Source organism: Macaca nemestrina, chromosome 4 (assembly GCF_043159975.1).
Source record: "Macaca nemestrina isolate mMacNem1 chromosome 4, mMacNem.hap1, whole genome shotgun sequence".
In the NCBI taxonomy this organism is placed as follows: domain Eukaryota; kingdom Metazoa; phylum Chordata; class Mammalia; order Primates; family Cercopithecidae; genus Macaca; species Macaca nemestrina.
In genome coordinates, this window is record NC_092128.1 from 87,176,590 (window position 1) to 87,191,788 (window position 15,199).

General features: G+C 40.2%; 1 protein-coding gene across 6 annotated transcripts in view; it reads right to left on the bottom strand.

The window, feature by feature from the left end:
* Positions 1–9,928, bottom strand: part of CRPPA (CDP-L-ribitol pyrophosphorylase A) — a 333,853-nt gene extending 323,925 nt beyond the window's left edge. For all 6 annotated transcript variants that reach the window (XM_011731042.3, XM_071094909.1, XM_071094910.1 and 3 more), the window contains exon 1: positions 9,672–9,928. In XM_011731042.3, the coding sequence (XP_011729344.2) occupies positions 9,672–9,928 (257 nt within the window). The remainder of the gene's footprint in view (positions 1–9,671) is intronic.
* Positions 9,929–15,199: the final 5,271 nt, after the last annotated feature.

The following is a 15,199-nucleotide window of genomic DNA, read 5'->3' on the forward strand; positions in this document are numbered from 1 at the left end:
TTCAACAAACATCAATTAACTATCAAACATTTGCCAGGCACTATACTAGATACTGGTGAATCAGTAATGAACAAAGACTGACAGAATTCCTAACTTCTCAACCACGTGTCAGTAAGTATCTGTTAAATAAATAGGAGAATGCTTGAATAATTAGGCATAAAAACTGCTCTTAGATTTACAGAAAGCTACTAAAAGCATTTCATACATACTTCAGCTGTTTATTTGTGTGACATGTTCCCTTTTTAATATAGGAATTATAAGTACGTATTCAACTAAATCAGTAGTATTTTTAAAGGAAAGATTACAACTTGTCCTCTATTCGCCTGTTACTTTTCATAGTATATTCTACCAGAAAAAAAATGGTTAAACTTTTAAAGAAATCAGGTTGCTGCTTTTTAAAGAAAATTTACATTGACTTAAAATGTTAAAATATGATGAAGAATTAAGAGGAAGATAGGATAATACTTGACATAAAGTAATCATTCAAATATCTATTCAATGAATTAACTCCCAATTTTACTAGATTGCCTTAAAACTCAAATTCTCTGTTCCATCAGAGAGAAAACAGCCAAAGTAGATGTAAATAATTACAAACAGACTCTTATGGCCTTACACTATTTCAAACAATTGTATGAGACTCCAAACAGAAAATGGCATTTTAAACCAATATTTCTCAAACTGCCGATTTCGGGTCCCATTAGAGTGTCATAAAATCAGTTTATAGTAAGTTTTAGACCAACATTGTTGGGTAAATGAAATGGAAATAGAACAGAAAAATTAAAATGCATAGCACAGAGATAGGTTGTTTTCAAGAATTTTCTTTCAAATATGTGTGAGTGTATAAGTAAATATGTGTTTGTCACTGAGCCATGAGGCAAAAATGTAATTCTTGTAACAGGTCACAAAAAAAGTTTGGAAAACACTGTTTTAGAACACTCTTCAGAGATAGCAGGCTTATAAAGCTATTTTGGTCAGCAACCAAGCATACACCTAGTACTTGCAAGTCTTTTTAAGTACTGTTTGTATTTCTAAGGATTTATTCACATTCTTTTCTAGTTATAGAATTAAAAGTCTTTTACAGTATTAAAATTTAATAATGTAAAATCATGGGACTGAAAAAGACCTTAAGTACCTCACACAGTGCCTACCGATCAAATATTTGCTGAATAAAGAGATCTAGTTTACCTCTTAACTGAGGACAAGTCCACACCAAACCCTCAGCAGCCTAATTCTGTCAAGTTCTCCTGAATATTTCCTTTCTAGCACATTCCATAGGCAAATAGGAACCTAGCCTTAAGCTTTATTACACCTACAGACATTGAGGAAGAAACATAATAACTCAAAAGTTATTTTCTCTTGGAATAACAAATATTGCTTACAGGAATACTCGGCCCAGACAGTTTTTAACAGATCAGTTGGGAACAGAACATTTTAACAAATGCTTTATGAAACAGATGGGAAAGATCAGTCCCTGTTAACACCTCTGAAAGCCCTCTCATCCAGTCTGCAGAGTTTGGCTGCAAGGGGACAGTGGCAGCTGCTGCTCATTTCCATGGCAGCCTTCACGGAAACTTGGCCTCTGGACTGTACTGTGGACATAATTCATAGATCTCTATGTCTCCATACCGACCCTGACGTTTTAGCAGCAAAATATTGAATTGGCATGATGGGGCTGGCTCTTGGATTACCTTTGCAATGTCAAGCCTTCCTACTATGGCCCATGAAGGCTGCCAGTTGTCAGGCCTCAGCCTACCTGCCTTAGTCTTATCACTTATTTTTAAGGTGTTCCATGGGGTCTTTTGGAAATGTGAAATTGACCTCTAATCATCTGATCTATACAAAACACAAGTCCCATGACTCAGACTTGACCGTTTTATTAAGGAAGCCTTGAGACAAAATTTTAAGTCAAATTCATCTAACCACGCAACTAAAAGCATTCCTTTCTCATTCTGAACCTCTAATACAGTTAATCACTAAGAGCTATCAACACTAGCACCTAAATATTTCTGTCTTCTCTACTCCATTCCTGTTATCTCAGCCTAATTCAAGTGATCAACATTGTTCATCTGGACTAACATTTATATCTTTACTTGTATATCTTGTTCAACAGAATTTGCTGTGGTTTTCCAAAATCTAGGACAGAATATGCAAAAGTACACAAGAAAACAAATTGAATAAATGAAGAAAAGTTTTTTTGAAAAACTAAGCTAATATACTGAAACACACACTATGGAATCTTAAACAATAATGAAACATAGACTTTCATTGATTTACAAACCCAATCTCAACCTGAAGATTTAGTTTCCATAATATAAACACATACAGATCTACAAAACATTTTTCTCCCCAAAATTTACCTGGAGTTGTCTGACTCGAGGAGACTAATTCACTCTAGCCAAACTGAAAAGATTCTGAAACATGAATCAGTGCCGATAGATTAACACACAATGATACACACGACTATCATAAGGTCTAGAATACTTTCTAATCAGTGCAACAGCACATTTTCCTATAGATTTATAGGGGAGGCCAAGTCATAACAAACTTTGAAAGCATGAAACCATCTAAACGAAAAAGTTATCTTAAGCATTGTCCTCTATCTAAGAGTTCGAAAACCTCATGAACTATGAGGAAAGCCCTGCCAGACCTTGTTCAAATCCACTGTCAGGAATTCCCACCCCCTACCCAACTCATCACCAAGTCTGAATAAGCATGGCCGAAGTTTGCCTTTCTTACTCCCTTTCGTTGTAGTTGTCATCTTAGTCTATTTTTCAGCTATTTCAGGTTGACCACCCCCAACCCCAACACACACACACACACACACACACACACACCATGACGCTTTCCTTGTATATTTAAACCAGAAATTAGATTACTGGCAGGAATTTTTGCCTCCTACAACAGATCCAGGGAATACATTTTCTAAAACAGCAAAATCTAGATACATGAATTTATAAATTGTGAGTGAATGTTACGGTTTAATTGTCAGAGGGTTTATGCCCCTGCCAACACCACCACTGTCATCTGATTTCTTGGAGCAATATATCCTGATAGAAACTCAGGTCACAAAGCAATAGTTATCTAAGGGATTAGTACCCCTAATCTCAGTTTCTTGTTAGTAAAAGGTGAAAACTAAGATTCCCTTTAGTTTATAACCTGAGGTTCAATAATTATATTTCAGTTCAGTTAAAAAGCCAAAACAACTTTTGAAATCCTAGAAACATTTTTAATCAACTTCTGAAAGGGTCTAGTTCCCAGCATAAAGTAGAAATGAGTTGTTATGTGATCCTTCCTAGTAATATCCATATGCACAATTCTGGACTACCATTCTTTAAGATTGGAGTATATTAACCTATACACACATTCATATATACTAATTCGTATGTCTATACATGTACATGATGGTTAATCATAATACACAAATATATCCACAAACAACATAATCTTGATATATTAAATACTTAGTTGTAAATCTCCATTTTCTCAGAGCCTTTAGCCAACAGGCCTCAGATACTGGTGGGTTCAGAGGTACTTTTTAATCTCATTTAATCTGATAAGTAGTTTTCTAAGCAGTTTCAATGGCACAAAGTAGAACTTGACTAAACTAAAAAAACTTTTCTGATTTTGTCAAAAGGAAAATGGACAAGCAATCTGAAGTTCCAGTCAATTCACAAAATGGATTTCTTTCAATGACTCCTCCAACTCCTTGATTTTAGAAGAATAACTACTTTAATATATGGCATATCTGAAATGTTGAAAACTTCCTTATCTACCTTAGGCACTAAGGATCTCATTGTATCAAAATGTAGTCTCTCTTAATTCCCCCACTGCCATAGAGCACCTAACTCACGTCATTAGCTGTGCTAATTCTCAGCCAGAGAATAAGCCTCAGTATCTGTTAAAGATCTGGGAGTTTTACTCTTCCTTTTCAAGGATTCAATCAGGTGTCCCCTTTTCAGTGTTCTACTCCACCTTCAGAGATACCCTGTGCCTCTGATGCCTATACTTTTTCAAGGTCGTATAACTTTAATCATCTTACTTCCTGAGAAGTTCTACCTGAACTGAAGTTCTACCTGAAGGCTTATGTTTTAGCTTTCCTGGGTTCATTAAATCTGATTAGGTTACCACCGTGCTGAGTTTATTAGTACTTCTTATCTGCTGCACTTCCTCTCATTCTTTCTCGCTTCTGTAGGTATACATTTTTAGCTCCTTTAGGTGGGTCAAGGAAGTAGTGGAAACAAATGTATGTGTAAGTGGCAGTCTTTAACTAGAGGCAAGACTGGTCATGCTTCTTCACAATTCCCTATCCCAATTTAGGAATTTGGGGCCAAAGTTCAGAAGTTTCTCCCTTTTCTTTTGTAGTCCCCGATTAGATTTTGTTCAAAATTCCAAAAGACAAATCAACCCATAAGTTATTTTCGACGGTAGTTTGAATTTCTTAGGTGAGATATTAAAAAAGTACTCACAATTTCTCAACCCTCTATTAGTGAGATAGCAAAAGTTTGGGCAAAGAAAATCCTTACTTATGAGGGGCAAATAAAAAGAATTTTGAAGTCAAATTCAGGGCATCAATTTCAAACTATACTATAAGGCTACAGTAACCCAAACAGCACAGTACTGGTTCACAATAGACACAGCCCAATGGAACAGAACAGAGAACTCAGAAATAAAGTTGACAAAATAGGTAATTTTGGGGAAAAGGCCTCCCTATTCCATAAATGTTGGTAGGATAGCTGGCTAACCATATCCAGAGGAATAAAACTGGACCCCTACAGCTCTCACCATACACAAAAATTAACTCGAGATAGATTAAAGATTTAAATGGAAGACCTCAAACTATAAGAATCCTAGAAGAAAACCTTGGAAACACCATTCTGGGGATCAGCCTTGGGAAAGAATTTCTAAGTCCTCAAAAGCAACTGCAACAAAAACTAAAATTGACAACTGAAAGCAAATTAAACTAAACAGCTTCTGCACAGCAGCCAGGTGCGGTGACTCACACTTGTAATCCCAGCACTCTGGGAGGCCGAAGCAGGTGGGTCACCTGAGCTCAGGAGCACAAGACCAGCCTGACCAGCCTGGCCAACATGGCGAAACCTCATTACTACAAAACATACAAAAAAAATTATCTGGGCATGGTGGCACATGACTGTAGTCCCAGTTACTTGAGGGCCTGAAGTGGGAGGACTGCTTGAGCCCAGGAGGTTGAGGCTGCAGTGAGCTGAAATCCTGCCACTGCACTCCAGCCTGGGTAGCACAGTGAGACCCTATCTCCAAAAAAACAAAAGAGCTTCTGCATAGCAAAAGAAACTATCAGAGTCAACAGGCCTTTGCTTGAGAGTGCAAAAACTAATATCCAGAATCTATAAGGAACTTTAAACAATTGAACCAGCAAAAAACAAATACACACATTAAAAATGCACAAATGACACGAACAAACACTTCTCAGAAGACAACATACAAGTATCCAACAAATAAAACAATGTTCCACATCACTAGTCAGAAATGCAAATCAAAACCACAATGAGATACCATCTCACACCAGTCAGGATGACTATTAAGAAAAAGTCAAAAAAACAGATGCTGGCAAGGATGCAGAGAAAAGGGGAACATGTATACAGTGTTACTGGGAAAGTCAATTAGTTCAGCCACTGTGGAAAGAAGTTTGGAGATTTCTCAAAGAACTGAAAACAGAACTACCATTCAACCCAGCAATCTCATTAGTGGGTATATATCCAAAAGAGAACAAATACTTCTACCAAAAAGATGCATGCACCATGGTCATCACAGTGCTATTCACAATAGCAAACACAGGGAATCAACCTAGGTGCCCATCAATGGTGGATTGGATAAAGACAATATGGTATGTATACACTATGGAATACTATGTAGCCATAAAAAGAACAAAATCAAGTTCTTTGCAGCAACATGATTGCAGCTGGGGGTCATTATTCTAAGCAAATTAACAGAGGAACAGAAAACCAAATACCACAAGTTCTCACAAGGGTACAATGGGTACTCATGGACATAAAGATGTCAACATCACACACCAGGGCCTATGGTGGGGAGTGGGAAGCAGGGAGGGATGGCATTGGGAGTTATACCTGATGTAAATGACGAGTTGATGGGTGCTGACGAGTTGATGGGTGCAGCACACCAACATGGCACATGTATACATATGTAACAAAACTGCACGTTGGGCACATGTACCCTAGAACTTAAAGTATGAAAAAAAAAAAAAGATGTCAACAATAGACACTGGGGGTTATTCGAGGGAGGAGGGAGGGGGCAAAGGTGAAAAACTATTCAGTACTACACTCATTACATGGGTGATGGGATCAGCCATACCCTAAATTTCAGCATCACACAATATATCCAGGTAATAAATAAACACACACACCCTCTGAATCTAAAATAGAAGTTATAAAAAAAAAATCAAATTTGGGGCATCACATACAGCTCTTGAAAAACAAGAAATGACATTCTCTCAGAATAACCTAGATGACTGACAGTGGTGACACCCATTGTTTTTCTTATTTGGGACAATGAGAACTGTAGTTTCCCTTTAATAAGTAAAAAGCATGCATAATTTCTCAACAGAGCAAAAAAGTAGTCTTATAAGGCATTTTATACTTCCATGTCCTTTTCCTTATTTGAATTTGTATAAATTATCTTTTTTAATGAAGTGACTGAAGACTTTTGGCACCATACCCTAAGAAAACTATCAACAGTCTGTAGGGGTGATCTTTTACAGAAGGAGATAGGGGCTTTCACTTGGCAAACGGCCAAGCAGCACCCACACACTGCTATAAAGCAATCTTTCCAAGGACTTCCTAGGATATACCCAAAATATAATCATGTTCTATAAGTTCTTCAGACATAATAGTGATAAAAACGAGCCATGAAATATTTCAGAATGAAAATTTTGATGAGTTGCTATTGCTATTAGGATTTTGTGACTGCTGTTATCAATTAAGTAAAAGTGGAAGACAAGCATTTTATTTTCCATAAACAAGGCCTTTCCAAACGTTCTTTTCCCTTAAAAGTGAGTATTAGTCTGTTTTCACACTGCTACAAAGAACTGCCCAAGATTGAGTTATTTATAAAGGAAAGAGGTTTAATCGATGCACAGTTCAGCATGGCTGGGGAAGCCGTAGGAAACTTACAAGCATGGTAGAAGGTGAAGGGAAAAGAAGGTGTCTTCTTCACAAGGCGGCAGGAAGGAGAATGAACACAGGAGGAACTACCAAACACTTATAAAACTACCAGATCTCATGAGAACTCACTATCAAGAGATCAGCATGGGGGAAACCAGTCCCATGATTCAATTACCTCCACCTGATCTCTGCCCCGTGATTCAATTACCTCCACCTGATTTCTTCCTTAACACGCAGGATTACGGGGATTAAAATTCAAGATGAGATTTTTGGGTGGGGACACAGCCAAACAATATCAGTGAGATTTTTAGTGTCCACCTATCTTAGGCTGCCTCAAAAGACGACAAAAAATTCAAGTTAATGCAAAAGTTTTCTCCATGGGAGAAAAGTTTAGTGTAAAAGTGACTATAATCCCCTATAGCTAATTACCAGGCAGATAAAGATCCTGCTGGCCAAGAACCATTGTGTCCCATAGAAATGCCTGCATATATGAGCTATGTTGTCACGATGTTCACGGCCACTGGAATATTATAGGTAAATGGTTCATGAAATGGTTTCAGGGACCCCTCCCCCCATTACCCAGAGAAATGGAATATTGCAACTGGAATCATTTCAAAATTTGAGTTTCAGATGTAATCTTTGGGAAGATTACATAAATCGGTGACTATGGCTCTTTACACTTCCATTTTTCAAACTCCAATATTCAAAAAGTAAAATAGTCATATGAGAACCTGAAACCGACTTTGTGAAAATTATAACTGAGGAAATAAGGACAGTGAAAGATCAGTCCTAACTGACTCCATCTTGCTTCTAACCATTAAGCTGTCCTTGTTCATACCTTGGCGTAGGCCGAACTATCCTTGGGAAGGAATTTAGTTTATGGTTTGACTCGAACAAAATTGATAATAGCCCTTTCCCGAAAAGACCCCCTTCTTGCCTGGGGACCAGTCTGCCTTCATTGGACTAACAAATTAGCTACAAGATTAGAAATTACAGTTTAGGGGTCATGCAGCCTCTGGCTACAAGAGTCTGAAACTCTCCAAATTGCTCCTGGGGATAACATCACTATTGTAAAACCTAAGGTCAGTGCTTGAGATATTTTACAGACCCTTCTCTCTCCATGAATCAGCTGACACCACCCAGACCAGTAATGTGTCTCAACCAGTTCTGCCATCCCACCCAGGAACAGAAGACACCAAGAAGACCTCACTTGGACCCCCATCTCCAAGCTGACCAATTAGCACTCCCCACTTCCCGAGTCTCTAACAACCAAATTATCTTTAAAAACTCCGATCCCGAAATGTTCGATTTGATAATAATTTTGAGTAATAATTTTTTGAGTAATAATTTGAGACTGATTTGAGTAATAATAAAACTCCAATCTCCCGCACAGCCGACACTGCGTGAATTACTCTTTCTCATTGCAATTCCCGTCTTGATAAATCGGGTCTGTTTAGGCAGGGGCAAGGCGAACCCGTGGGGTGGTTACAAAACAACTTGAACTTTTTGGCTTTTGAAGCATATGTGAGGGTTTGCGTGGGGCTCCTTACTGGAGAACGTGCCACTTCCCTTGGACTAGAACCTCACTAGCTCGGTTTTCAAAACCTCCTGCAAAGGCTGTGTATGCTAAAGGATGACATCTATCTTGAAATGCAAACGGTTCGCATCAGTTCAAGGCTTCACAAACTACCACAGCTCCCCACTGGCTTCAGAAAAGTTCAGAACTATGTGGATATTTGTAATGCCGCTGCTTCCCACCCCTGCTCCCCCGCTCCAAGCTCCACCTCATTACTCAGGGCTAAAAACAAAGTAAGTTAATATTATAACATACCCCTCCATTTCACTTCCTCAGCTCCTCACTACTGTTCCCCTAGTCCTCCCTATCCCATTCCCTCTGTCTCCTTCATTTCCTCAGCTAGTTAACTTCAGTGCCTTTTCTAAGATAAAGGGGGTATGACCTTTATCTTAGGATTCAGGATTAAAGCCCTTTCCACCATTGAAAGGTTATTAAATTCTGCTCCTCTCCCCTCCTGCAGCACCTAGTAATTAGCGCAGTCTGTCTCACAGAGGGTGCTTGGTAAATGAATGAAAAAACCCAACACACACCCTGGAAACAGGTGTGCACGTACAACTCAATCCACGCATGCGCGGAGGCAGAGCCCCAGGACCGCGAGACTATCCGCACAGCTTCTCTTTAGGCCCCACAGCCAGAACTCCAAATTGCCTAGTCTCAACCCATGCACTCTCTAATCCGGGGCCACACGCCGGGCCTTCCCCACCACCTCATCTGCTTGGGAACGTAAAGGGTTCTGTGGGGCAGCTGCAGCTTTTGTGCCCATCTGTCTCCAGAGCTTCCCATCTCTGGAACGCGGGAGGGAACAGAGCTCTAGCCTGAATAACTGAGCCCGGCCCGGCAGTTCCCGAGGTGAAAGTGCCAGCGCTAGAGCAGCGGCAGGGCGGGGAGCGGGAGGCCGGGCCCCAAGGAACCGCGGGGCTAGCCCAGCTACGTATTACCTTTCCAGGGCCTGTAGGGTGTAGCTGATGAGCGGTCTCTCCAGGATGGGGCAGAATTGCTTCGGGGTGGGGACACCCATCCTCTCCCCGCACCCCCCGGCAGGCAACACGGCTGCCACGGCGAGCGAGTGGCGCCCGGGCTCTGTCCCGGCCGCGCTCTGCAGGGAGGCGGAAGCCGCGTGGTCCGCGCCGCGCTGACCACTCAGGCAAGGACCCGGCTCCACGGGCCCGGAACTGCCAGGCGGCCCGGGCTCCATGGCTGCGGGCGGAGCGGCAAACCACGCTAGCCCCGGGCCGATGCGACCCCGCGCTGCTCCCACCCTCGGCCGGGGTCGCGGGGTGAAGGGCAGACCACGGAGAGGGACGCGGAGCGCGCAAGCAGAAGGCGCCCCCGTGAGCCGCCGGAGCCTCGCTGTTGCTGCCCCGCAGGGGACGATCCCGACAGCCGCGGCAGCAGCTGAGGCTACCGATCTGCCCTCGCGGCGCGGCTGCGGCCTCCGCACCCGGGCCCAGCGCCTCTGGGAGGGCTGACTTGCCCGCTCTGCGCTTCCCCCGGGCAGGCCCAGCTGTCGCCCCAAGTGGAAGTGTCAGCATGCCCTACATATCTAAAGATCGCAGATACTTAAGTGCCATGAGTATGCAGGAGAGGTCAAGCCTCTGTCCCATTCCTCCCTGCTTTAAAATTTTGGAAGAGATTGAGATTCAAATCACGGGATGGGACGTAGGGTGCGTATGCACCTCGATTATCTGAATTTCATTAAGCTCCGGAGGCTTCCTGGTTCCACCTGGGGTAAAGACAGATGGATTAGCAACTGTTATTGTGGCACATCAATAATTCAAACTGTGGTGGCTCTCAAACTTGTCTGCAAGTTGGAACCACCTGGGGAGCGTGTCCTGACACGCTCAGAGATTGGGATTTAATTGGTCTAGTGTGCACCGGGCTTTGGAATGTTTTTAAAGATCCTCGGGTGATTCTGATGCGCAGGCACGTTTTGGAACCATAGGGCCAAAGCGATACTAATTGCTGAACAATTGATACACCTTATGTCATTTAGTCCCTAGGAGAACTCAACTTTTGTCATTTCCCTTTTTACAAAGGGGAAAAGAAGTTAAAATGGTTAATTTATGTAAGATTGCACAATTAATGGCAGAGCAGCCTTAAGGCCCTCGTATAGAAGTAGGCCAAAGTTGAAGAATTCCAGGCCTAAAGCATATCTTACCTTATTTAGTACTCTTGTTGCTGGTGAGGTTTACCATGAAAGTATAGTGAAGAATTTGGAGGAGAGTACTATTGCATTAGTCCCTGGAATGTAAACTCCATGAAAGCAGCAACATTTTTCTTTTGGCTTGGGTTGTGTGTGTGTTCCCAGCTCCTGGAATGTAACAGAAGCTTAATATTTATTGAATGAATTGCTGATTAAATAGATTAATGATCATTAAAGTGTATAATCATCAGTAATTCAGTCTTAATCCAGTGGTTTATGATTCATTAGAAATAATCTTTTTAAACACTGGAAATGTTATCCAATTACAGTATTTATTACAATTTTTATTTTTACCTATTTTCTCAGTTGAGAGCATACAAAATGATGTTTTTTGCTTTTTGTTTAGTCTTTTGAAGCCATTCTTTCACTTTTGTTACTTTTATTATAATTAGCATTTAGGTCCTGTGCTAGTTGAGGTTTGTTAGGCTAATAACTCTTAACTGAAAAGTGGTTGCCATAATATACTTCCTTGTAATTTTTATTGCTATTGTTCCTTTCTAACTTGATCTCGAGGTCTCTCTCTTAAGAGTGGCCATAAGCCAGAACAGTCACTCTTCAGGAGAGCTCTGGCCCAGAGAAGAAAGCTAGTTTCTGTTGTGCAGGTCAGATGCCAGAGGAGGCAGCACACAAAACATGTAAAGTAACAGGTGCATTTTATCACTTACAGATTCACCAGAGAATAAGCCTGATGGGAAGTCTGGAGATAACAGGACACCCAACCAGCAGGTGGGGAGCAAGAGAGAGGACCTGTGGGGCTATGTTAAGGTCCAAAAGGCTTTATCCCTTAGGCTTTCCAGAGGGGGTTGTGGATTGACTAAAGAAAACACCAGCAAAGGGGGAACTTGACTGTGGTGTCCACCATTGGGTTTTATCATGGTTAGCAGCTGCGGGATGTGTTGGGTTTTTGGTCATGGAATGAGGAACAAGTGTTCTGTATCACAGGGAGGGGACGTTTTAAGTAAGCCACAGGTGACGTGATACAACTGGGTTTCAAACAGCTTATATCAGACCTAAAAATGAATGCCCAGGCAGCAACTATATGAAACAAGTTTGGCACATTACTTCGTAGCACCACTACCACACCTGTATCAAGCATTTAAATGTTTGTTGACTAACTGGGTGGATGAATGAATGAGTCTATGAGAGCAGGAAGGCAAATCAAGTTAGTATTTCTATTAATATTGATCTTTAAACCTCCCTTTTTAATCTAAAGGTGGAGTTGTTATAAAGGTATTCTTCCTTTACTTAACCTTGAGCAAAGAAAAGTAGAGTAATAAAGCTCTTGTTATACTAATTGCTATAGAATAATTTTATATAATTAAACATTGACAAATTTTGACTAGAATCTTATTTAGTTTTGTTCTTAGAGCAGATATATCAATTTAGATCTTACATGAATCCTTAGATCCTTATATCTTACATACTATAAACAATGTCTAGCAGACCAACTTGTAGGGAAAAAAGGGCAGATTATAGTATTCATTCATATATACAGTATGAAGCAACATTTTTCTCTGTGTCCTTTTTATATAAATATAATTAATTCCATGTTATGCATACTTTGGGGTAACAGACGTAGCTTCCTTGTTACTTAATACCAAGTTATAGCAGCCACATTATGAGAATATCTTCTCTGCATCAGGTAAGTGAAAGTACGTATCCTGAAAAGTGAAATCCTCTGGGATCCACTGGTAATAACCATTCTAAGATATCACTTGAAGAGTTTAGAAAACATAAACCCCAACTGAATCATGAAGCAGAGCATGCAGAGTTGGAAGTTCTTGGAGTCGTTTCTGTTTTGAGCTTCCAGGTAGGCAAAATAATGACTCTCCAAAGATGCCCATATTCTTATCTCCAGAACATATGAATAAGTTACCTTACACTGCTAAAGAGACATTGCAGATGTGATTAAGTGAAAGATCTCAAGATGGAGGGGAGTAGCCTGGATTATCCAGGTGGGCCCTATGTAATCTCTGGCATCCTTATAAGAGAGAAGTCAGAGTTAGAGAAGGAAGTATGAGGATGGAAGCAGCTATCAGAGTGCAGACAGAGGTGGGAATGTAGGCAACTTCTAGAAGCTGGAAGAGGCAAAGAAACAGGTTTTTCTCTTAGAGCCTGCAGAAGAATATAGCCCTGCCACCCCATTTTCAGATTTCTGATGTACAGAACTGTCAGATAATATACTTGAGTTGTTTTAAGCTGCTGAATCTGTGGTAATTTGTTATAGCAGCGAGAGGAAACTAATAACAGGCTTCACACTGAGGAAGATTCTCATTTGGACTATAATCTCCAAATGAAGTTATACGTAGTTAGAAATGCAGTAATATGATTGAAAAAATAAGGCACTGTTCATTCAACTTTATGTCCCATTACTAGACCCCCAGTATTGACTTTTAAAATAAATCCTTTGTCTTATGAATTTAAAAATGTATTCTAAATGTTTAAAGTATAACTTTGTTAAATGTATACCACAATTTCATAAGCTGGCTTTGGCATGCCTTTAATTTTTTAAAGTAGTCTCTTTCTAAGAGTAGTTTTAGGTTCACAGCAAAATTGAGAGAAAGGTACAAAAACTTCCCATAACTCCCTGCCCCACACATGCATAGCTTCCCACATTGTTAACATCTCCCACCAGAGTGGTACATTGGTTACAACTGATGAACCTACAGTGACACATCATTATAACCCACAGTCCCTAGTTTACATTAGAGTTCACACTTGGTGTTGTACATTCATTCTATAGGATTGATAAATTTACAATGATGTGTATCCACCATTACAGTATCATGCAGAGTAATTTCACTGCCCGAAAGTCATCTATCCTCTGCCTATTCATGCCTTCCTCTCCCCTAATCCCTGCCCAATCCCTGGCATCCACTTATCTTTTTACTGCCTCCATGCTTTTGCCTTTCTCAGAACATCATATAGTTGGAACCATACAGTATTCTTTTCAGACTGGCTTCTTTCATTTAGTAATATGCATTTAACTTTTCTCCATATCTTTTCATGGCTTGACAGCTTCTGTCTCTTTAGCACTGATTTATTTTATTTTATTTTTTTTGCTGGATGTACCATGATGTATTTATTCATTCACCTACTGAAAGACATCTTGGTTGCTCCAAGGTTTGGCAATTATAACTAAGCTGTAATAAACATCTCCGTGCAGGGTTTTTTAAAGTTTTATTTTAAGTTCTGGGGTACATGTGCAGGATGTGCAGGTTTGTTGCAAAGGTAAACGTGTGCCATGGTGGTTTGCTGTACCTATCAACCTTTCACCTAGGTATTAAACCCAGCATGCATTAGCTATTTTTCCTAATGCTCTCCCTCCCCACTCCCCACCTCCCTACAGGTCCCGGTGTGGTTCCGCTCCCGTGTTCTCATTATTCAGCTCCCACTTGTAAGTAAGAACACGCAGTGTTTGGTTTTCTGTTCCTCTGTGCAGATTTTTATGTGTACTAAAATTTTCAATTTCTTTGGATAAATACCAAGGAGAAAGATTGCTGAATTGTATGGGCAAAAGTATGGTTAGTTTTGTAAGAAACGGCCAAACTGTCCTGCAAAGTAGCTATACCATTTTGCATTCCCACCAACAATGAATCAGAGTTTCTGTTGCTTCACATCCTCACCAGCATTTGGTGTGTCAGTGTTCTGGCTGTTGGCCATTCTAACAGGTGTGCAGTGGTATCTCAGTGTTGATATAATTTTTATTTATTTGATGACATATGATGTTGAGCATTGTTCATTTGTGTATTTGCCATGTGTATCGTATTTGGTGAGGTGTCAGAGTCTTTGGCCCACTTTTTAGTTGGGTCATTTGTGTTTTTATTGTTCATTTTTGAGAGTTCTTTGTTTATTTTGAAGAACAGTTTTTTCTCTGATATTTCTTTGGCAAATATTTTCTCCCAGTCTGTGGCTTGTCTTTTTATTCTCAACAGTGTCTTTTGCAGAGCAGAAATGTTTAATGATAATGAAGTCCAGCTTATCAATTGTTTTTCACAGGTCATGTCTTTGGTGGTGCTTTTAAAAAAATCATCACCTAGATTTTTCTCCTATGCTATCTCTTAGGAGTTTTATAGTTTTGTGGTTTTTTTAGGTCAGTGATTCATTTAGGTCTGTGAGTTTTGAGTTAATTTTGTAAAGGGTATAAGGTTTGTCTAGATTCTTTGTTGTTTTTCCACATAGATATGCAGTTGTTGCAGCAACATTTGTTGAAAAGACTATCTTTGCTTCATTTTACTGCCTTTGCTTCTTTGTCAAAGATCA